Below are 24957 nucleotides of genomic sequence, written 5' to 3'. Positions count from 1 at the left end.
GATCATGCTGTTGGCATAAACATGCATTTATTTAAACAACCTGAAATAGTTCAGTTTAAGCAGATGATTGTTTAAGAAGAAAGCTTCTGCGTTTTTGCAGGGAATTTCTCAGTCATCATTCATTTTATTAAGTACATCTGTGCTTTTCCTGCCATGACACATCAAATCTCTGCTGTGAAAAAGGTCCATTAAGTTTACCAAATGAGCTTTAATCTGATATCTGCATAGATTCCACCTCCTGTAGCAAACAGAGATCGGAGTCTGAAAATCCACAAACAGCCAAAGAAAGCAGAGTTTACAGAGTAGAGAAGCCAAGCAACCCCAGTTTGTTTGCATGACTCTGTTTTTTTATTGCTGTGATGGGGTTAAATCATGACAACTGAAAAATCAGTAAAGCATCTGAAGTCTGTAGCAGTTCTGTTTTGGAACAACTGAGAACCAATTTACGAGTCAATATGCAACATGTTGTATGCATCGCTGCAGATTTTGAAACCCCCTCAAGTATTTTCCCAGTGTAACTTTTCTTTGTGTGTGCCTTTAGCCCCCCCTTCTCACGTGTTTCGCTCTCCCCCACTCCCCCCTTACCCCATACGCTATCTTTTTCCTATCGTAAACCCTGTCCTTGTCTGTATACACTTGCTCCTTTCTCAAAAGCGCATGGTGTAAAGTTGATTTACTCCTGTTGTTCCTTGCCGTGTCTCTCTTGGCTGGGAGGGAAGAGTGTGTGTGAGTGTGTGTGTGTGTGTGTGTGTGTGTGTGTGTGTGCTTGTCTGTAAGAGTATGTGTGAGTCAGGAGAGGTAAGAGAGAGAGAGAGAGAGAGGTTTGAAGGCAGAGAAAAGAACTCCCTTAGTGTCTCAGGAGTAAAGTGAGCATATGTCTGCATGTGTGTGTGCGAGCAAGCCCGTGTGTGTGTGTTTGTGTGTATGTGTGCATCTATGACAAAGATCTCAGTATAAACACAGAGATGAAGTAGACAACGTCCAGTTAGGCATGACTGCTCTACTGGCCTGACACTGTTACGGGTGTTTGCGTGTGCGTAGCTGTAGATGTTGGGGGTGTTAAGGCATGAATGCACTGCTAGCTTGTCACCATCAAGGGTGTGTGAGTGTGCGTGTGTGTGTGCGTGTGTGTGTGTGGTAAGGGATGAATGCTCTGCTGACTTGTCAGAGTTGAGGATTTTGCCTGCAGCAACTTTGTCTCATTTTACAAAGTGGTACTGCGAGTCGCTCTGGATAACAGCATCAGCTAAATGCCCGAGACACAAATGCAAAATGATAAACACAGCTGTGTAAGCACGAAAACACACCACATTGTTGGAGACTCACTCTTGTAACACTTGTACATACATAAGAGATTCACATTATGATCTGTCAGAAAAACATTTTGTCATTAAATACAGAAGTTTTACTCTTGCTTAGAGTTTTTTTTTTAATCAGGATGACTTCAACAATGTACAAAAACAAGACATAAATATAGTAATACAACTTAATTTAAAGTTTATAACTCTGCAGATTATGTGACCAACAACTTCTTATCATTAAAACAGCACCATTCTTATTTCAAATTATGGTAACTGCTTGCAAAATGTATTGTGTTCATATACTGAACAGGAGGGCATATTTTTTTAGGTCACTTGGCTGATTTTAGCTTTTGTTGTCATTACTGAGCTGCTGGTCGGCAGCACCGCAAGTTTTTAAATGCCAAGTTGAATAAATAAAGGTTTCATATTTTTAACTTAAACTGCAGGTGTTATAGAGAAATAATACATCATTGTATGAAAGTTTAGGCATTTGAAAAAACAGCTATCCTTGACCACACAGTCCACCAATGTAAGAGCTACCAGGGTAAAAATGGATTTCTCTTGTTAAGTTTCAGTGAACCTCATAGAGGCTGACAAATAATTCAGCAAATAATATGTAATATTGCTAAGATCAGTGGATACACAAGAACAGCATCAGGGCATTACACACAATTAAATATGGATATGTTTAAATAGGCAGAAGTGTGTAAAATTGTGAGGATGAGCCCTTAGAGGTTGACCTTAATCTAAGCTTAAAAGAGTAAATGCTGCCAAAACTATCCTGCGTCACAAAAGTCCACACACACACACATATACACACACACTACTATTGTCCACCGAGGGAAAGACATAATGCAGCAGTGCACATATTCACACAGACACAGATAGAAACATTCCCTCTGCGCCACGCATGGAAATATAATATGGTATATATTTACATAAAGGGTGCACACTTACCGGCTCTGTCAGCTCCAGTACATGGGCCTTATACGTGATGGGACTACAGTCACGGGTGTTTCCCACAAGTGTACACGGTAAAAACATGGGTCCCAAGTCATCACCATCCAGTACATCCACAGTTAGAGTGGTGGTGGCTGTGCGGCGCTCACTGGGGTAGGGGGCTCGATCCTAGACAAAGAGAGAGATTCTTAGTTGATACTGTACTTCCTTATTTACACTTTTATATCTTCAAGTCTTGACTAAAAAGTGACCACAACAAAGTCCTGCTGGATATTTTCAGAGTATCATCAAAGCCGTTGGGAACTCACTATACCTTCAAACACTGGTGTCAACTCCACATGTCGTCTTCACTTCTATTTATATCTCATCGGGCAATTAAACAGATTTCTAATGCATTTATAACTGGTTCAGCACAGCACAGACTGTGCTGCAGGCTAACGAGGAATTGGTGTGTTTGTTCTATAAGTACATCATTTAAAATGGCTGGTAAAGTGAGAGATTACACAGATTTTAAACAAGTTCCTTGATTAATAATTTTCCCCAACTAAAACCTTGTCTTGGCACGAGCTACTTTTGCAAATTATTCGACCAAAAGATAAAATAAACTCAAATAAAGTATAAAGTTTGAGTCACATTAGAGTGCTTTCTTTCCAATCTGTTGCCATTCAATAAGAGTTCAAAGAAAATTTGGGAATTACACACTGAAAATAAGACATCTTCTGGGCTTCATTAAAGGACATTAATTAGTGAAGACTGCCATGCAGGGGAGAGTGAGTGCCTAAAAAGTGGTGAAAGCTCTCTTTTGCAGCAAAGTATGAGCAATAGATTAAATACGCAGAGGGAAAGTATTTGAATAATGAATAAAATAACACAAGATAATGCCCTCACTCATAATTGCAGTGCCCCCACTCCTAAGATGAGACTAAATGGTCAGGGCAGACAGGGTGTACTTAAATAATTTTTTTCTGGTCCTAAATTGCAAACATGTCAAGTCATCCAAAATGTATTCAAATTCCAACAGTGTTGTCTTATTGCCATGATTTAGGCTACTTTCACGCCTACCTTGCAGGTGTGAAAGGTGCCTCGGACCTCGGTCCGGCTCACATATTTGGTCCAAAAAGACAAAAAGAAGTGGCCTCGGTGTGGATCAAAATGAACCATTAAACAAGAGAAGAAGAAAAATAACCGCGGTGGGAGAAGAAATATTTTAGTACTAAACTGGTCCGACGTCGAAACCAAGAATAATAATTAAAAAAAATTAAATTAAATTTTTTTAAAAAACCATAAAACTGCTAAAATAAATAGGATGTGCCTAACACCAGACACTTGCCCGTTTATAAACCAGTCATATCAGGTGTAGGGGGACGCAGCACACATGGGTGATGACAACGTGATAAGAGGCATGCACACGTTAGCTAATCCACCTGTAAAACACCTGCTCAGGTGTAACATATTTTTACTGAACAGACCTGCAAATAAACCACTTGACATATTCATAAATCATTAGGGGTTTAAATGAATATTGTTTATTTATTGATATTTGCAGTGCATTCGTTTGAGTAGTGAGCATACTAATGTTTGGTGTTTTGATCAAAATACTTTTTGTATAGGCCTTAAGCTTTCAGATCAGAAATAAATAAATAAACAAACAAACAGACAGACAAAAAATACAGGCAGAAACCAGCTAATAATTTCCAGTTCAAATATTTGTTTTGTGCAAAGATTTTAAGGAAAAAAAACAAAACAAAAAAACAACACTAATATGTAACCTTGATACACACGAAATGAAAAATGGATGTGCTTACACATTATTAAGTTTTTATTCAGAGGAAGACCTCCAGGAGACCTTAAGTTGAAATAAGGTTTCAGTGAGACCTGCGTAAAATATCAATAAAACTACTTCACATGGAACACTGTGTCCTAGTCAGACCCTGAAAACAAAGCATTTCACAAACTTTTATTTCTGCTTAGGCTTGAATGTGCAATCACTCTTTTGTGCGTACATCTAAAAATCTAGTGCTAATGTGTACTTGATGATTTGCTTTTGGTGAAGTATCCACCATTCAATTACAAAGGAGGCTGCTCAGCAAATTTCAGAAGAAACACTCACTGGTCAATATAACTGCTGTGTTTTCAAGTTTTTATTTCAAGATAATTAAGATATACACAAAGCCATGCATTTTTTCTTTCTTTTCTTCTTTTTAAAGGGTCTTACAACAAAACAGCCGAATCAGGGAATCTACAGGAAACTGGAACTGAATAATCAATGCAACCATCACATGTCCATCCTTTACTTGGGGAAAACAAACTCTAAAGATAAAATCCACTATTTCAAGTTTGTGCAAGAACTAGATCCCAATCTCCTTCACATTATTCCTGGTGGTGTCTGTCTTGTTTCCTTCTTTTTAGATGTAGCAGTTTTCTGCCATTAACCATTTTTTCCTCACAACAACAAGATAAGGAGCAATAAACACTAATTAAGTTTTGTTAAAGTTCCTGTTTTACTGTTAATTACACCTGGATTGAGTGTTTCCCTATCATTGCATTACATATTGCTCAACTTACTGTCAATCACCTGACAGTGAAAAAAACAAAGTTAAATGATGTCACTGTTATCACTGGCACTTAAAGCTAAAAAATGTAAGACTTGATAAAATATAAAACAGGTATTATCATTCTGTTATTTAGATGAATTATTTAATCAAAGTTATAAATTTATGTGTCTCAGTCAATCAGTGCTTCATTTTTTTTTCTCACGTTACAGTCCTCTTAAAAAGGTCAGCCTTATTCCAGGGGTTTCTTTTACTGCGGTGCGCACGTTTTGGCTGAGAATTTCTATTCAGCAAATTCACAGCCACTCAAAACACTCTTAATATTGTATTCAAATGAACAGTGAATATGTCAGGCTTTTAAGCAGTCAGAAACACATTAATCTTTCAGTGTACTGTTGACTTTTAATAATGCTTTCAGGATAAATGGGCCTTGAGACGTGAATATTTTTGAGAATTCTTTGTTGAGAAGCAGCGGTTTTGTAAGCAAGATTTTCCTGTCACAACAACAACAGCAACAACAACAACAACTTAATGGCGCAATCAGCGGCTTAAATAATTTTCTGTCATGACTAGGTTTCAATTCTTCAAGCTTCTACCACTGTTCCCAGTGAGTATCTTTTGCATCTGAAATTAGCTATATTGTAGACCACTTTTGTAAATAAAACATACAGAGTGCTGTGAAATAAAAGCAGGAAAACAATTACATTAACAAAGACGTTAATGATAATTAAAGATGCACTTACAGTTCCCTTAAGGCTGACTCAACGCAGCAGAAATAGTCTGTCTGTGTAACAGTAATGTTAGCATAATAAGAACATTTTCCATAAATATAACAGCACCCTGGGCTACAGTCTATACTCCCACTCAATCAGGAGAGAGGTTTTATTTCTGCAGACATTCTTTATATTGAGCCTCAGAGGAAAACCTTATATAGAAATATAATTAAAAACACTTACGTTAGCCTGTATGATGACCAGGTACCGTGTTATCTCCTCGTAGTTGAGCCTTTCTCTCAGAACGACGGCACCAAACAGTGTCAGGGGGATGTCAAAGGTTCTGTTAGCAGTCTAAAACACACACAGTGAGTCACATACAGGGTTAATTGTCTGTTTTTCACAGTGGGAGGACTGTAGAGGTTAGGGTAGTAAACAGTAGTAGTAGAGGTGACTGTATTCCTAAAGGCCTGGCTCAATATTATATTAATTGGACCAAAGGAGATATATAAGAAAGGAGTCAAGATGAATCTACGGTAAAGTGAGGAGGTAAAAAAAAAAAAAGACAGGAAAAGTAGTAAGAAAGCTGAGATTCACATACTGTATTATCTTGGCTCATAATATTTGTATAGATACTTAAGGGCAAAAAATCTCCATGCTTTTATAATATTTTAACAATCTTATACTAATAAAGCTTCTTGGGAAAATCAAAAATAAGAGGTTAAAAGAAGCTTGTTGTATCTAATCTCATGAAGCAAGTAAACAATACAATCCTCAGCAGTAACTGACTGATCTTTTCTTGGTTATCTACATTATTTTCTTATTACTTCCAATAGCCTACATAATTCATTTATAACTTGGCTACATCACACTTCAAAGAGTCCAGCAGGCAGGTAGATGACCTACCGGGTCTTTTGGGTTGTACTGGATCGTATATTCTATCTGCCCGTTGGGACCATCATCGATGTCTGTCGCCCCATTGTTCCCCCAGAAACCAGAGAAGATAGTGGTTCCTACTGGTGTCAGCTGAAAACACAAACAGACAGAGAATTTCAGCATCTTCATCTACAAGCTTACACTACATGTTGTCAAGCACTTTCACTCTCTGTACCACTGACATTAAACAGCTCCTATCCTCCACTGTTGTGTCTTTGTCTTTTGCGTCTACTGTCAGTATGTGGCAGAGACGAAAGAGGGACACATTAAAAAGCATTTGGCCATAAGGGATCTTGATACCCCACTGTCTCTACAAAACAAACACGAAATGACTTGCAGTTTTATGTTTATTGTTCTCAAATGGGGCTTGAGAAGGAAGATCAGCATGCAGCTGTTTGCACTGGAAATAAAATGAAACACAGGCAGCATAGACCATTGTTCTGGTCTACTGTTTCAGTCTTACGCAATCTCACCACTGTACATAACTATTTGCTTCACCTCATTGCACCATCTCATGAAAGTTTTAGACAAAAGTGCAAAATTGGGTGATAGAAAATTAAATATCGTATGTTAAGAGTACTTGTCACTTAAAGGACAAAAAGAAAGTGTTGACATCTGTACTTTGGTCTTTGATTTTAGTCACTGGCGAAATACATTAACCACAGTTTTTCACACCTTCACTTTTCACTGCATTGAATTAACTAGATTAATTAGTAGTTATGACAATAGTAGAGATCAGCTGTTGAAGAGCATTTTTTAATGCAAACAGCTATCAAATTCACATAATTCTAGTCACAATGTCATGCTAATTGCTTGTTGCTAACTAACATTCATTTTCAGTTAAAACAAATTCAACTTGTACATGAAAACGGATGTGCTGTTCTTCAGCTATACACTATTCATGGTGACACAAGAACAGAACAAATTATGAAATAATCATGCTCATCTCAGGTTAAAACAAACTTGTAGGTAACATACTTACACAATAATTTTATTTTATTTTTTTAAAGATACACATTTAGTCAAACAATCATCATATGTAATATTTTGTGGGAAATCCTTTTAGGTCAATGACTGTTTGAAGTCTTTGACCCACAGACATGAGCAAATGCTTTGTCTCTTCGCAGGCGATGCTCCTTCAGGCATTCCCTGCAGCCACATTCAACTCTTGCTTCTTTTGGGGTCTTTCTGCCTTTAGTCTGGTCTTCAGCAAGTGGAATGCAGCTCAATCAGGCAGATAAGATGACCGTTTCGGTTGAGGATATTCCATCTCTTCACACTGAAAAGCTATTTGGCAGCTATGTCCGATGTTTAGCTTTGCTGTACCACTGAATGATGAAATGTCGTTCAATAGGTTGCAGTGGTGAGGTGGCTGAATCTGAGCACACAGAATGTTCCTGTATACATCTGCAATTATCTTGTTGCTTCCATCAGTAGTGAAATCACTGATAAATGCTTGTGTGCCATTTCCACTGGCAGCCACACATGCTTAAACCCTAACAGAACTACCACCTCTGGGTTTTGAGGTAGATTTTTGTCTTATTAGTCCGTAGAACTTTGTTCCATAACTATACCAGTTTCTTTTTGTCTTTGTGTTTTTATGAACTGAAACCTGGCCTTTCTGTTTTTGAGGCCTACCAGCTGTTTGTGGAGAATACGAATTCTTCATCGCTGACAAGAAAAAAAAAACATGTACGCCTACATCCCGCAGAGCGTTCTGGAACTGTGCAGTCATAAAGGGATTTCTCTTCACCATGCAAATCCTTTTTGGCTCATCCACAAGACTCCTCAGTCTACCAGGTCATATTGTAGTTTTCCTGTGCTCACCTAATCTCTTAGAATGTACCTACCTGTTGACTTTGGCAAACCAACATCCTTTGATATCCTGTGCGCAAATGCTAAAATGACTTACTGCTGCTCAAAAAACATTGGCCTTTGTTTACAATGACTTATAATTTGTGTGCTATTACAAGGACTTCTGCTTTTGGCTTTCATATCTACTTTAAATTTCACTTGCATATGTGCAACAAGATATAGTAATTCACTTTCTAGGAGAGAAAAGAGATGCTAGATATTCACAAAGATGCTCAGTTTGATTTAAGTTTTTCTGACAGGAATTCTCAGTCTGACAGTTGAACACTTTCCACAGTGCCAAGCATAAATTGCTGTGCTGTATTTTTTTCAGCCATTTGCCTTGGGATCTGTGTTTAGGTGTCAGAACAGAAGTCTAATCTCCAGACAGCACGAGAAACATGTGAGATTAAGTTTAATTTAGCTGCTGCACCAGTGATTTGTTACATCATTTCCCTCTGCAGGGTTATCTCTGCCTCCCACTGATCCAACAATGGTCTTCAGAGCGTCTTATGCTGTCACTTTGCCACTTTTGGATACAGCTCTAATGAAACAACTCCACATTCAGGAACTGGTGCCAACTCATGAAATCAGCCACAGGGATCACCTTGTACCCGAAAACTTTCACAGCGAGCTCATAAATTGTGTCCTAGACGTTCTTATAAATAACCATATTGCCTCTCTGTGTGTCTTGATCTCTCTGCCTCACTTTCTTGCACTTAATAATTGTTAGTTATAGACAACTGAAAGAGGGTTTAATGTGGAAAGCTGAATGAACTCCTGAGTCACTCTCTCAATATTAAATTTACTGCATTAGGTGGTGGGAGTACTGGGGGCAACAGAAGTGAATTAGACAATAGCTGTCTGCCTAATGAGCAGCCTTGCACTTGTATCTGAATAAATCTGCTCCTGCTTTTAAATTATTGCCCGCCTCAGAATAAATGTATTCATTTTTTAAAAAATTATTACCACCAAACTGACCACATTTGCCTTGGCCCAGTACAGGAATCATATTTTAAAGTTGTTGTTTTTTTTCCATATTTTATGATGCATCTCTAAATTGTATGGTAGTCGAGAATTGAGGGAATTATTTTAGTAGGAGTAATGTGAAACTGGTGGCGGGCTGGAAGAGGAGGAGGAGGAGGAGGAGGAGGAGGGAAGACAACCAGAAATATATAGAGTGTGGCAGAGGAAAGGTTGAGAGGTTGAGGAAAGGTGACATAATGAAGAGCAGGGAGTGGTGAAGGGGGGGCGGGGGGGATGGGTGGAGAGGTGGAGAGGGAAAGCTGCAAAAACAGAAGAGAGGCCAAGAGAGGGAAAGAGAGAGGTTGAGAAGACAGATTGAGTTGGACAGGCTGTGGAGGACTGTATAATGAGATATTCTACTGGGTCTGCCTAGGTCTGTGCTGGCAGTAGGCTACATGTATCCTTGTCCAGTTTAAGTTTGAACCTCCTCTAGTTGAAGAAGACCGTGGAAGACACACTAACTGTAAGATTGGCATTGTAAAGACTGTTCTGGAAGCTTCAGAATAACAGATTTAGATCCTTCCCACCGCTGCCCAAAAACACTGCTTTTCCCCTGCTTACAGTACTGCACTTTTAATTTTAGACTGACGGCAGAATGCCATGTATAATACTATCTGGTGGAGGTTTTTATTTAAAACACATTGCAGTATCCACCTGTGCTTGGCTGCTCTTTGCAGCATCTAACACATGCCCCTCAGAGCAGCATGGGAAAAGCTTGGTATAGTACAAGTGATCTACTGTATATTTGCTGGACTGGACTGTACACCCCACTTAAGCACATTCTCCTCTCTCACACCCATGAGTGCATTAAATAGCTCTTAATTTAGGTGAAAGAGAGTATTTCTGCCACACTGAGTTTCATGGATTTTTTGACTTCACTACATCTGTGTGAGATAAGAAGATTATGTATCCACCTGTGCCAGGCTACATAGGTGACCTGGCATGGGTGGACATATGAGTGACACTACATGTGTGTGTGTGTATGTGTGTGGTCTAGATATTACTTACGTTGTAGGGACCTAAATATGTTTACATAGTCACATTATGGGGACTACGTAAATGTTCAAACTTCAAGGTGATGACATGTTTAAGGTTAGGTCAAGGGTTAGGGTTAGAGGTAGATAAATAGCAGTTAAGGTTAAGGTTTAAGTAAAAAAGCCTCCAAGAAATGAATGTAAGTCAATGTAATGTCCCCTGAAGTCATAGAGACAAGACTGTGTGTATGTGTATGTGAGCGTTTTACCTCATTGACAGCGACATAGTATCTTGGCTGCTGGAAACGTGGCGCGTTGTCATTGCGGTCTCGAACGACGATGCGGACCTCATGTAAAATCACTGTGCCTATCAGCTCATTGGTACACTGAACCTGAACCACAATGGACTGAATATATGAGGGGGGCTGGGAGAGAGATAAACACAGGAACAGACAGGGATTATTAGAGTCCTGTACAGTACAGTAGCAATAAATAATTAACAAGAGAGTAAAACCAAATAAAAAAAAGTATTACACTGAAGACTGCCAGCTTCTTGTATTATACTTTTTGTGCCAAATGAGACTTAGAAAAACTTTACAGAGCAAAACAGCAGGAGGCTGATGCAGAGAGGATGGAGCCAAAACTTTCTTAAGTTTCTCACAACAGCAAATGCTGGAAAAAGTAAAAGAGACATGGAAATTTGCTTCCACCGTATTTATCTTCTGTAGTCAAGAAAAACTAGAGGCAAAGAAACAAAGAAGTACTGTCAACAGTACATTAAATGTGCTCTCAGTTTTAGAATCAGCAGCAGTACCTGCCACTCGTGTTTGATCTGGAGACATGCCAGATTCATTAAGATTTCAGTTTCTATCTATCTCAAAATAAGGAGCCAAACCAAGCAGAACAAAATAGAGAATTAATGATAAGATAGTGTAAGATAAAAACTGAATAGCACAAGAAAAAAACAAAAGCAGAATGAACACTGAGGAGACAAAAATAAAATAGTTCAGTTGCCTCACATCTCTATCCAGAACCCGTCCGGTGCTGTTGAGGTAAAGGGCTTGTTTGGAAGGGTCAAGAATCACCCAGTAGTCATGGTTATCCCTTAGGGAAAGAGAGATGGTACGGTCCGGACCCTCTGCCACACCATTTATCTGCATGTTCTCCACCAACAATGTTCCTGGAAAACACAATAAAAATACACGCATTACTCCAACAGTGAGAGAGAAAGACACAAGATCAAACTTTATTAGTAATAATAAAGAAAATGGAGACAGTCCAGAAAGAGCCCACTGCTCTTCTGTATGTTCATTAAGTTTATAACTGGAAATTATATGTAGGTTGTAGCCGAGGGTCAAGGGCAATTATATGGAGAAGCACACAAACAGCAGGAGAATGAGACAGAGTAAAAAGCATGTGGATTTCAGTTAAATTAAATTAAGTAAGGCAGGCTATATATGGGGGGGCTTCTCTGTTTGCCCTCTATATATCAGTACCTGGAATATCAAATAAAATCAGCAATTCAGAGAAAGAGAGAGGGAAAACTGGTCGGCCAGGATACAACAAATGTTCTAATGACTTCAACGTTTTCATTTTCACGATTTTCCCCAAAAACCCCTCAGAATAAATAAAAGTAAACATTCTAATAAGACAGACAGATGGAACAAAACCCGATTCATTTAACACAGTCAACTCTAGCCGGTGAAGCGAGGAAACGAGAGGAATACAGAAAGACAGACAAAGGGAGAGAGAAAGAGAGAGAGCATCAGAAATACAAACAGGGAGATGAGACATGATTTGAATGAAGACTATCAGCTTTATATTTTCAAGTGATGCATATTATCTCTCAATCAATACAAAGCCAGGAGGAGTTGGACCAGAGAAGGACAAGGGGTCAAAGAAGTTTCATGAGAAGAAAGAAAAGGCGGCTGGAGAATCAGATAAAAATCTGCGTCTCAAAGAAACACCCTGACTTTGTTGGTGATTGACAGTGGCAATGAAGACTGAGCGCCGCTGCCAAACTTCACTGAGTTTTCAAACCATTTGTATTTATATGTCAAAGTTACACCCCACACCCCCCTCCCACACCCCCATCACCACACAAGCCAAAGTGTGATTAAATCTACTGCTGGATTTTGCTGATTTCAAGTGCAACTTTGGTGTTAGCTGTAAGTAGTTTTAATGTATACTTACTGAAGTTCACATGCTCATTCTTGTGTTTAATCAGTTTCAGAAACCAGTGTGTGGTTGTCAGGGTGAAAATACACAGCCATTAAACCTGTGAACGGGTCATTTTTAAGTTTACTGGAAAATATCATAACAGAGGAAGTGTGAAAACTATGTGAGAAAGAAGAAAAAAACAACAACAAAAAGCAAAAAGTCAAACCACTTGACTTTGTACAGCTCCAAATCATAAGAGACCCATTACCAGGCCCTACACGCTGCATTATTAATAACAAAACACTATTATCTGTGTGTGTGAGAGCACAAACCTATCCTTCAGCATATTACTAAGGTTGCAGCTTTTTAGCCTGAGACATAATTTTGTGTACAACATTATGTTATTAGCTTGTCCTCTGTCACTGTCGCCAATGGGTCTACAAACCTCTGTGTATGAGTGTGTGTGTGTGTGTGTGTGTGAGTGAGTGAGTGAGAGAGAGAGAGAAAAGACAGTAAGAGAAACTGAGAGGTGGAGAGAGAGAAAAGTTTTGGAGGCAAGCAGGATCGTGTTTGCTTGCTTGTGTGTGTGTGTGCATATGTGTGTATGCTAGAAAATTATACTTCCCCCTCCATGTGCACACATACATCTGCCATCTGTACATGTACAACAATATAAACACACACACACACACACACACACCACACACACACACACACACACACACACACTGAACTATCTCATATCTGATCTGCCAGACATAAAATTGGGTCATGGCCTTCTGTGCTACCATGGAAACCGTGTCAAATGCCTGGCTGTGATTCGCTGATGTTAAATAAACTGGGAAATTTAATGAAATTGGTTTCTTTATATGAAAAATTGGATAGAAAATGGAATTCATTAGGGGGAATTCATTCCTTGCCATCCACTGGCCATCTCTCCCCCCTAGTTTTTCTGCTGCTGTCTTGCAAAATGAGTGAAAAAAACACAAGAACACGCAAAAGAAGAAAGAGACAGATAGTGCCTACACCTTGTGTAACTGTATCTAATTTAATTCCATAGACCATCTAATATAAATGGGCTCTTTTCATAGTGACCTCACTTTATAGGATGTGTGACTGAATACTGCACTCAGCAGCACCTGATTAAATTGACCCATGTGTTAAAGCATACAGGCAGAACTGTGCGAAGCAGCGAGTGCGTGTGCGCCAACGCCGAGAGCAGAGTGAAGGAACTGTCTGAGAAAAAGTGCCACAAAGGGCAATTAAACAGCGAGAAAAATGAATAAGATAGCAGAGGAAAGTGAGGTGAGAAAGATTGGGTTGAATGAGAGGGTGATAGAAATAAAGAATAAAGAGAATATTAGGAGAAAATAGAGAGAGAATGAGCATTGTGGCGGCGCATTAATAGAATTTTTACAGGACATTAGCTTAACTGAATGTGGCGACGCTGCTGGAGTGTCAGCTAGGTAAGAGCCATGGATTGAAATGTAATCATCACATCTACCTGCTACTAGGAGAGGGGGAGTGAGAGGTATTCAAGGTGAACACCCGTAGATAGATGGGACAATAGAAGTAGTGAATGCAGGCCCTAAATAAATTGTTTATCTACAGTCTTTGTTAAAGATAAAAACAAGCTTCAGTCGCAGTTGTTTGGCGTTTGTTTCTTCTCTGATAAAGCTGCTTGTGGATCTAAGTGGCACTTTAGCGACGCCGCCATAACTGAGTGCGACTGAACACATTTATGCTGACAGCAAAAGTAAAGATGTTTGGGTTTATCACGGTTGGCAGATTCCCCCGCCGACAAATTAAGGCACCCTAATGTGGAACTTATTTGGTCTCAAAACATTGGTTTGAAATTGGTTATGACACAGACTTTACAGAGAAAATAACTGAGCGATTTTGCTCGACCTCCACAATCTGGATGAAAAGAGTAACCCTTGCCCAGCATTACTTGATATCTTATGATTATTAATCAACACAATTTCAGTCCATTAATTTCATGCATTGTAAGATTAAATACAGCATTTAATAAAAATCTGAAACCATGAAATTGTGGAAGTGTAATTTTTTTGGAGTTACAGCTCAGTCAGGCTGCACCCCACAAGACTGCAGACACCAATCATTAGTGGCCCTGGGTCGGCCCATTGTCGGCCTGTTGTCAGCCCATTCCACTCAGGACGCGCTTGTGACAATTTAATGGAGACAAATTAAAGTTAATTTCATATTGTGGAGCAGAGGCTTGTTTGATTTTACCCTCCTTTGTCAAAGTAAAGTTTATTGCAGGGTGGCTAATAACTGCCCAGAACAGTAAACACAGTTTTGAAAATTTGCAGGAAAAAAGAATTCAAGTAGTCCATTCAAATTCCATGGTAAACTTTAAGTGAAAGGAAGAAAAGTCAGCAACTGAAGGACAGTTATTCTGTCTTAGCTATTAAGGCTCTCTTGAAACCTAGTTCTATTGAAAACCAATCAGGGTAGCATTAGTCTAACGCTGTAAATGTAGTCACCCCATTTTATCTGTTACAAGAGAACAATGTTTCATATGCACAGAACAAGCAGTAGTGACTTGCTTGCTGTCAGTCAAGGGTTTTCACTGACTAAAAAACACTGAGGCTCATCTTCAATAAAAATGAGAGGACATCCAGCAAACCAAATTAAAATACATACAGAAAAATAAATATCATTTTTTTTCATTGTTTGTTTTTCTTCATTGTATAGGTCAAGGGCACTGTGTGTGTTTTCCACATTATTAGTTAGTAGTTAGTAAAGCAACTAAAGTGGAAGCTCGGTCAGACCTTTTGCTACTACATTTTGCGTCATGCTTCACATGTAGTGTAAGCAATAATGGAGGATATTTACAGGAATGGAATAGAATAATAATATTACATGCATTTTTGTATGCTGACATAGCTTGTACTATCTGATAAATGATACATATAATGCATCAGGGAAAGGTTATTGTGTATATGTTATATTGCTTAACTGGAATTACTGATGTTTTTAAATATGTGTGTCTGCTTCTGCATCTGTCTGTCCCACTCCCCATTCACACACATCCACTCATTCTAAACAACCTTTTACTACATATTATTATTAAAATCACACTCCTAATTTCAATATTATCTTCTTTTATGACATTTCCCTGGGCAAAAAAAATAAATACATAAATCGCTAACTTGTATCTTCTTACTTCATTCCTCACTCCCTTTTGCTAACACCAACCCAAGATAATCACCCTAAAGCTAGATTCTCTATTAAATCCGTAACACTATTTCACAGCCACAGAGCAATACACAGCATTATGCATACAAACCATTCCAATTCTAAATTATTCTTCAACAACCCTGTTAGGAAGATTAGTGCTCTAACAGGCAAAAACACACACTTGTACATACAGGACATAAACAACGTGAGGCACACACATTGTTGTTAGACAATAACACAGAAAAATAAACACACTCATGTATATGCCCACATATGGCCATGTGCACACACATTGTAGCTGCCCTAGATTTTACTGTACTCTATTGCACAACACTCCATTAAACACATAATACAATTTTATAATCAAATCTATTTCTTTATCAACACAAAGTGGCATTTTTTTCTGGAAATTGTATCATTGCCACACATGCAAAATTACACAAAAGAATACAATTTAGCTCCCTCAGCTAGTGTACAAGGCTAAACTCCAACTGTGACATCATGAACTGAGGCAAACTTAACAAATTTGCAGCTGAACATGACCGTGTCAGTGCAAGGGTATAAGGTCATAGCTTGAGCTGGATAACTCACTTAAATCTCTCTGAACAAGATCTTCTTATTGTCCAGCGGGAGGTGATAAGAATGTTGATATGCTCGTCTGTGTAGCCTCATATTTTGTGTGCTCACAGCAATAAGCTTAACAGCACCAATTTACAATTCGCTGACTTATAACTGCCCTGCGTTTCGCCTCCCAGGCTACATACAGGCTCCTGCTCGCTGCCTCTGATAAGCGGAGGGTGTACAGTACCTACAGGCTGAGAGTGTGACCTGCAGACACTACTCAGGGCAGAAAAACACTTTAAACTCCTCTGCATGTTTTTAGAATGAAAAATACAACTTTTCAAAGACAGATTAAACAATTTAATATATGTTTTTGATATTAACTTTTCTCTTAAAATACGCTACTGAACATTAATCAAATAGATGATGCATATACACTAATTATCATAAAGCATGAGGTTTTTATCAACAAAAACTAATTATCATTTTAGGTTAGTGTATTATGCTACACCTATTTACACAGTATTTATACCTTTTATTATAATACCATTAATTGATTTGAAAAATTTCTAGAATAATATTTTGATTTTATAGATGTCAATGTTAATGAGCTAAAAACATTTTAACCTGCTTCAGAGTGAGAGAAAGTCACAGTACAGCACATAATATAATAATTCATATAAGATTGGAAGTGCTGTAAATGATAAATAAATCTAATTTTTATCGTCGTGGGTGGCGAGTGGCAAACGCAAAACAAAGTCCTACATGTAATTACAGGTATCAGCCTGATGTGAACAGAACAACAATAAAAATGGAAAATGGTAGGAATAACAGTATGGAAAGCTTAATAGGATGCATTAAGCCATCAGCAACAGATACAAAAATGCCATCTGAGCAGATGGAAGGCACTACTCTCCTCTGTGTCTGGTGTTGCTATGCTAATCTCTTTTTATGTCAGTTAGGATTACTGTGATCAGGTCTCACAATTTAAAACTTTGTTGAAAAGCAGACATGGCAAACATTATGACAGGTCGCTGTTTCTGTACAGTAATCTATAGGCTGAAGATAAGAGTGTGATTTAACCGGGTGGACCAACTTGTCTGTGTACATTTTACCTTCCCCCATAAGATTTAGTGGCCCTCCTCCAGGCCAACATAAGCCTTAATTTACTTGTGATTAAAGTGAGGATTAAACTCATCAATTAAAATGTGACCCCTCCTCTGAACTTCAGAAAAATTATGTTCATATACACACACAAACCTGCACTAAAACACACTTCTGAGCAGACTCTGGGATTGTGTGTTCAGTTATATTCCTCTGAACAGACTAAATGTTCCAACCATCAAACCAGGAGCTACTAATTAGTGTATACAGTTTGAGCTCACTAAACAAACTGAGGATATTTCCTTTGGTGCTCAGATAAAAGGTTTTCTGAAAACTCTGGCAGCCTTATTTTTCAGGTGGTTCAAAGTGGCAGAGGAAGAGAAGAGAAGAGAAGAGAAGAGAAGAGAAGAGAAGAGAAGAGAAAAATAGCTATTTGTCTTAAATATTCAAATTAGGAGTTCTGGTCCAATAAATATCTGGATACTACTATTTTTCAAAGACTTCTTTGTGAAACAATCCCTTGACATACAACATCATGGTCTGGGAAACCAAAATACTTATTAATGGACTGAAACAAACAAGCAAAACATGAACTTGGACTTAGCCTAGCTTAGCATTAAGACTCAAAACAGAGGCAAACAGCCAGGCCTGCTCTGTCCAAAGGTAACAAAATCTGCCTACCAGTACCTCTAAAACGAGCAGTTTATAGCATGTTATATCTCGATCAACCTGTGCAAAAACTGAAGTGTAAAAATTAGAATTTTTGGTTTAATAGGGGTGTGGGTGTGGGACTATTTCTTGGTTCAGAGCAGTGACTTCCTGTCGGATTCAACAAATGAGACATGGCATGTTAATTTGTAAGCTTTAGAGGTGCTGGTTGGTAATCTTTGTTGTCTTTGTACTGACCCAGATGAGCTGTTTCCCCCATGTCTCTGATGTTTATGCTAAGCTAATGCTGTGTTCCATTTAGATCAGAAAATGGAGATCGGAATTGGGAGTGACGTCACCTATGAGTTGACTGTGTTCCAGTTAAGTCAGAAAAACATGGACGCTCACAGAGCATTTATGGTTGTTCTTTCGAGGTATAGACAACTTCCAAAATAATATGCACTGCACCTGAAGAAATCATCAGCTGTTAACATTAGATTTTAACACTTAACACTTAAGAAAGTTCTTAAAAAGCTGTTGTTAGCAATACCAGTTAACAACAACGCTCTATGTGGTATTCTGCACATACAAACAGCATAGCAACATGTCCACAGATAAAAAAAACAGTACTATGAGCAAGACTGACCTGCTAAAAAAACAGTAAAATTAGAAGAGTGGTCACTACTATTAATGTGTGTAGCAGCCATCTTAAAGTCTTATCTCAGGATTGGTGAGGTTGCTTTGACTTTCCGAGTTGGAAATCTGACTTTGGGGGGCGTTCCAGTTGAAACTTCTGAGTACAACTGGAATGCACCACAAGCTAACGGACTACCGGCCCTAGCTTCATATTTACACAATCTTCTAATCCAACTCTGAGCAATAGAGCAAATAGGCATATTTCCCAAAATGTCAATCTATTCCTTTAAGCAAGCTGTCTTATGAATGGCAAAATTGTATAGCACATAAAGAAGCAGAGACACTCACAGCTCTTTGTTGTTTACGCTCACATACAGTGATGTGGCTCAGATTGAATGACCTAATGTCTTACCCACTGCTACAGGGATCACACTCCAGCTATGACACCGGTTGTACACACCTAATGAATATGAATGAGTGCAGGGTACCTGTCATGCCAATCAGTAGCAGCTGAAAAGGTCAAGATCATCTAACAGTATTTGTTTAAAGTATGGTAAAAAGAGATGATCATCTTAAAAATTGAAATTCTAACTAAGTGTTCCCTCATCACGCCTGAGGTGACAGAAATCCTTTAACATATTAAGAATGAAGTGTAGAATTAAGAAGTAAAACAGATGGACTCTTTACCATTGGGACTCTCTTCATCTATGGCAACGATGGTAGCAGGAGGACCCGACCGAGACAGTTTACATTCTGGCAGGGAGAAAAAGAAAAAAACATATACAGTTAGCATTGATACACTGTGGAGTTTCACCCCTTTATATCCATCTTAGAAAAGCCTGAATTGTAAAACTTAATTGTGAAACATATAAATGTATGAATGATGTCACTTGAAAAATGTTTTTTCAAAAATGTTTCTTCAAAAAAAAAAAAAAATCACTCTGTAAGAGTGTCACTTTTTGAAATGGAATTGTTCTCTGCCAGCACAGTGCATTATATACTGTATATATATATATATATATATATATATATATATATATATGTGTGGTGTGTGTGTGTGTATCACAGTTGGAGAGAGTGGTTAAGAGAGGCGACAACAAAGCAATGAAAGGAGAGAGGGTGAAAATAGGGTGGAGTGAGTGGAGAAAAGGACTGAGGTGTAAGGGGTTAGCTGACAAAAGAAAATGATGATGGACAGGAAAGAGATTCTTTTTCAAGACAGAGACAAAGACAAATTGAAAAAGTAAACCAACAAAATATAGAAAAGTAAAATCCACGGCAAAGACAGGCTGTGAGGGTGACATATATGTAGCAGTTTATGTCATGTAAATCTATATTTTCCATCTGTGACGACGGACGTAACACCCTAGAAGCATCTCAGCAGGGGTTAGTGGAGGTTAATAAAATACCACAGTGACTGAACACACAGTTAACAGAGGAGGAGAGAGGAGATAGTTCTTACCCTCATATTGCCAATCTGCAGAAAGTAACAGCCACATCCCACAAGGAAGAAGGGCAGAGGAGAAGGAAGGATGCAGCCAAGGGAAAATAGGAAGAAGGAAAGAGCAGAGGAAAAAATTCATGAAAGATAAGACTTAACCTTCATAGAAAAAAAGGGCAGAGTCAAAGATGAAATGCAGTGAGCAGGTATGAAGTTTTGAAAAAGACGGGAGCAGAGACACAGAGTACAAGCAAATAAGAACTGCACTGTGACGTGTGTGTGTGTGTGTGTTTGCGTGTACAGTACACAAATGTTGATGTGTTTATCTCCACAAGCTTTTCCACCTCCATTCAAGGCCACCACCCACACTTACTGTATTACCATGTGGAGGCTTTAAATGGTCCCCATTCAGTAGGAAAAATAGTAACGACATTTAAGGATTCTCCCTTATCCCTCCGTCCTTGCCAGGATACGGAAATACAAGAACACCCATGATCACCAGACGGGGCAACGTTATTGTACGGCTCTTGAGGACGGTTGGGAAAAATCCCACAGGAAGGCTGGAAGACGGATATCTGCTCACCTAGAAAATAGACTTCATGGAACAATGATCACACTCTCTCTCTCTGTCTCTCTCCCTGTCTCACTCTCTCTCTCTCTCTCTCTCTTCCCCTTCATGATTAAGCTTTACAACTGTGTGACATCATAGATTATCTCAGGATTCATTGGTATTGTTTCTTGTTTCTTGCCAGGGGGAGACGGTATTGAATGTTCCCAAATATAGATTAAACTGTCCTAGGGCTCTGAATTAGCTTATCTTAGTGCTGAAAATGATTGGTTTTCCAATTTGTCATAGTGACAAGGAGGCAAAGAATGTTTTCTTAGCACATAGGCGTGCTGATTTAAAACTGACCCCTCAGACCAAACACTAGATTACCTTTACTTACAATGTTCTTTTTTTTTTTTTACCAATCCAGGGAATGTTATAATCTTTAGTAAAGTGAGAAGGTTTGGTTGGATGGGAAAATATACACAGCACAGGACTTTAACACTAAAGACTAAGATTTGTCTCCTGCGTCCTACATGTTAGATGAGTAAGGTTTAGATGAGTAAATGCTGGCAAGTGGAGATGGCAGCTTCCAGTCTTTATGCTAAGATAAGTTCCATGATTAATGCACAGTCATGAGAGTGGTGTGTTAGCTCATCTAACTCTCAGAAAGAATATAAAAAGCTATTTTCCAAACAAAAATTATTTCTTTATCGTCAGGGGTGTGCTATTTAACAAAGCCAAGACTCCCTCCAACAAAGTGATTTGAGTTGTCATAACTTTAAAAAAACATAACTTAAAAAATACTTATCATACTTTATGTACCAGGATCTGATATTTCAGGGAAAACAAGTTAACTATGTTAACAGTGAACATTCTGCAGATGCAGATGCATATACTGTATATACATTCAGGGCACGTTTCCTTGTTGTGCTGAAAAATTCACGTCATCTTTATTTTCTCTACAGCACATATTCACTAATTCCAATTTGTTTTTATGAAACTCAATTGCAATGCAAAATTCCCTTGTGTTAAGTTTTATGTTTCCTTGCAATAATTTTGGGTTCACCTGCAATAAATTTTGTTGTCCTTCACATTAAGTTTTGTGTACCTTGCATTACATTTTGCATTCCCTCTGATCTATAGAGAAAGGCTGAGCTCTATTATGATATAGCAGTATATATAATGTTATAGAACTGGTGCTGACTGTCACCACAGTGGGAGTGGGTGCACCCTCAGCAGTGACTGGCTCAGGCCAGTCAACTGAGTTAACTCAGCTCCATAGTGCGACAGCTTCAGCCACCACAGCCAGACAGAGCAGCAGCTGTGCTCACAGCCTGTGGCTGTATACTGTTGGAGCTCAGCCTTTTGAAAGGAGTAATGAGCAATAAATGCATCATGTTAAGTGTCACAGTGTCTCTCCTTTCTCTAGTAGCTGCAGAGCATTCCACTAAACTGGCAGTTTATTAAAACTGGACTGGACCAACATACTAGCTGTTCATATGGATCAGCTGGAGTGCAAAGTACATTGCGAGAGAAGGTATACACTGTACACCCTATACACCATGCAAAGTAATTCAAAAGTACTGCAAGGGAACAGAAAAGTAGTTCTGTTAAAAAAAAAACAAAACAAAAAAAACACTATGGGGTCTTGGTATAAATGAGGCGACAGTGTTGTGCCAGGCACTTCCTTTTAGAGCCTCATGTGTGGGAGGTTAATGCCACCTCTAGTTCCACCTCTCTGATTGGTTCCCCAACCAACCAACAGAAGTTATTAATGAGGTGACCACAACAAACAAGGCCCGATTGCTTGTGCGTTCATCCACCATCCATCTCAGGTCTCAGCGGTGGTGGGAGAGAATTTTACCTCTTCGGCCTTTCAAGGCTTTTTCTCCGGGTGCATCTCAGGTTAGCAATCCAGAAAGACGCATGAGCCATGGAACAATAGTCACTAGTTACATCACACTCTACCAGCTGGCTTGTGTGTGTATGTCTGTGTGTGTGTGTGTGTGTGTGGTATCGGCAGATGACAGATGTGTATCCCCTGCATGACTGGCTTTTTATCCTTCAGTGTAAGCTGATGCCCCTCATCTATTACTAACCAGCCATTTGTTCTCTATGGGGCGTCTCCGTCTCCCCCTCTTTCTCTCCCCTTGGTCTCTTCCCCTCTCTGTCTCTTCTCATCCACCTCCCCCTCTCCACCTGTCTGTACACTTTCCCCCCTCAAATGCTAAAAATTAAATGGGATGAAACAGTTAACAGCCTGGGTTGTGATGCAAAGAGACAGATGAACACGATGAGATGTGGAAATGAAATGGGTTGAAACCAAATACCCTGAATACAGGTAACGCTAATTTAAAGTCCAATCTCTCTGTGTCTACAGGAAATCTGAAGAAATTGCAGGCACTTTCCTTCAAGTATAATCTTGATTAAAACAAATGTGCCCATGTAATTCGACAAAAGTTTGACTGGTTTCATCTTTTTGGTTAATTAAGTTGCCACATGCTGTTAGCAGGTCCCAAATTAAATCATGGACTTTCTTCTCTGCATGACAGTTAACTCTTACTGAAGAAAACCCTGCCAAGGAGGGAAATTCAGGATGAAATGCAGAGTGTGATTGCACTGGAATGCAAATATTCTGCTCCTCTTTCAAACAGGTCACGGTCATATATCTTCACAAGAGTACACTTGTTTGTATGAGATATCCAATATAAGCTTTCCTATAGTTAGCATCCTCTTGTTTGCAGGTACTTATCCCCCCTTAAGTGTCCACTCATGCTCACTCTCAAAAGTTTACTTGTGCATTTCTTCCCTCATTGATATGTACTTGTCTTCCTGCGAGCACTCACTTATTCTCCAATAAGCGTGCGCTCGTGCTCTCTCCTCTTTCAAAGTTTCTGGGAAAAAAATAATCACTGAAATGACTTTGTGCATGAGCAAGCAAATAAATCCATCTAATGCCAGGTTTCTGTCAAGCTGATGAAAAGCTCCGCTGAGAGCTGTGTGAGGGGAATGGGGGGTGAAGCATGCACAAGGTGTGGACCACATTAAAAAAAAGACTTAGAACTTTGAAATAGACCTCTCTGTTCAGGCAATATCACAGGCAGTCAATGAGAAAAGCTCGCTCTGTTTCAGATTTATCATCCGTCCAGTGCCTCTCTATTTAAACCTGGTGTGTTTCAATCAATATCCTCCTTATTTACTATTCAAATTCTTTCCATCTAAATTTGGCAGGCAGAATAAGCAGGTACAGGTTGCCAAGTGTGGCAGGAATAAAAAGAACAAAGATGACTAAAAAAGAAGAAGAAAAGAGAGAAGTGACTGTGACTGCAACTGAAGACTACAGCAATCACCTAAGAGTCCACACAGGCCTGAGCTGGGTGAAAACAACAATTGTTGTTCAGTATACACAGATGCGGAGCTTAGCAACTGTCTCCATGACACACACAGGCACGCATGCTGTTTAGGAGCCAACACAACTCCATGTGCACATTCATGTCGATTTACACAGTTTACACAGCTGAGCCCGTATGCCTGTCCGCACCTTCACGCTCACACATGCTAGAGTTACCATAAAATATACATGCTGAGCCTGTGACTCAGTGAGGGCACCTGGGCAACGCTGATTGTGTGTTTGTGTGTGTGTGTGTGTGTGTTTGTGTTGAGCCAGGATTCATTGCTCTTGGAGTCACTCACACAGAGAAAAGCTGTCACACTGCTTACACCAAAAGAAGTAATATCGGCCTTTAATGTTTTTGCCACAGCATTAAAGGAATAGTTCAACATTTCTTCAGCCTCCTTAAAACCAAACAACAAATTTTTGTTTGTGCACTTCAGTTTCTGTATGGATTAAAAACACGATATGACATTTTGATTAGTGAGCTTCAGCACCAGGTTCTGAACATAGTCACTCTAGCTATTTGTCTCTGTTTCCAGTGTTTATGCTAAACTAAGCTAATCAGTTACTGGCTTTAGCCTCTCGTTTAACTGACAGATATAACTAATTGTTTTCAGTGGGTTTGTCTATACCTCTCTACCATACATCTTTGGAAGCATTTGTGAGGAGAAGATTTACATGTATCTAACGTATTTGTGGCATAGCAATAGCAATGGAACATACTGGGGTAAAGGAAAGTCTATTAAATCTCTGGGAAAGCTCAGGTGGATCAGAGGCTCGTGTTAGGAAAGAAAATCAGAATACTAATCATGGCTGCAGTACATATAATCCAATAAAAAATTAGCATGTGAGTGTCAGTATCAGATGACAGGGACGAGCATGAAGTACTGGCCCTCCGAGGACGCTTTCTTCCCAAATGACTGCAGAGAATATCACAGGCATCCCT

General features: G+C 39.0%; 1 protein-coding gene across 1 annotated transcript in view; it reads right to left on the bottom strand.

Annotated features, from left to right (window-relative positions):
• Positions 1-24957, bottom strand: part of LOC108873433 (protocadherin-15-like) — a 132479-nt gene that overhangs the window by 99573 nt on the left and 7949 nt on the right. Inside the window, 7 exon segments of the mRNA XM_051066397.1 lie at positions 2259-2429; positions 5770-5880; positions 6433-6552; positions 10583-10738; positions 11333-11493; positions 19314-19379; positions 20089-20103. Coding sequence (XP_050922354.1) covers positions 2259-2429; positions 5770-5880; positions 6433-6552; positions 10583-10738; positions 11333-11493; positions 19314-19379; positions 20089-20103 — 800 coding nt within the window.

This window comes from Lates calcarifer, linkage group LG23 (assembly GCF_001640805.2).
Source record: "Lates calcarifer isolate ASB-BC8 linkage group LG23, TLL_Latcal_v3, whole genome shotgun sequence".
Lineage (NCBI taxonomy): Eukaryota > Metazoa > Chordata > Actinopteri > Centropomidae > Lates > Lates calcarifer.
Note: the sequence above shows the minus strand (reverse complement) of the source record. Positions and strands in the feature narration are given on the sequence as shown.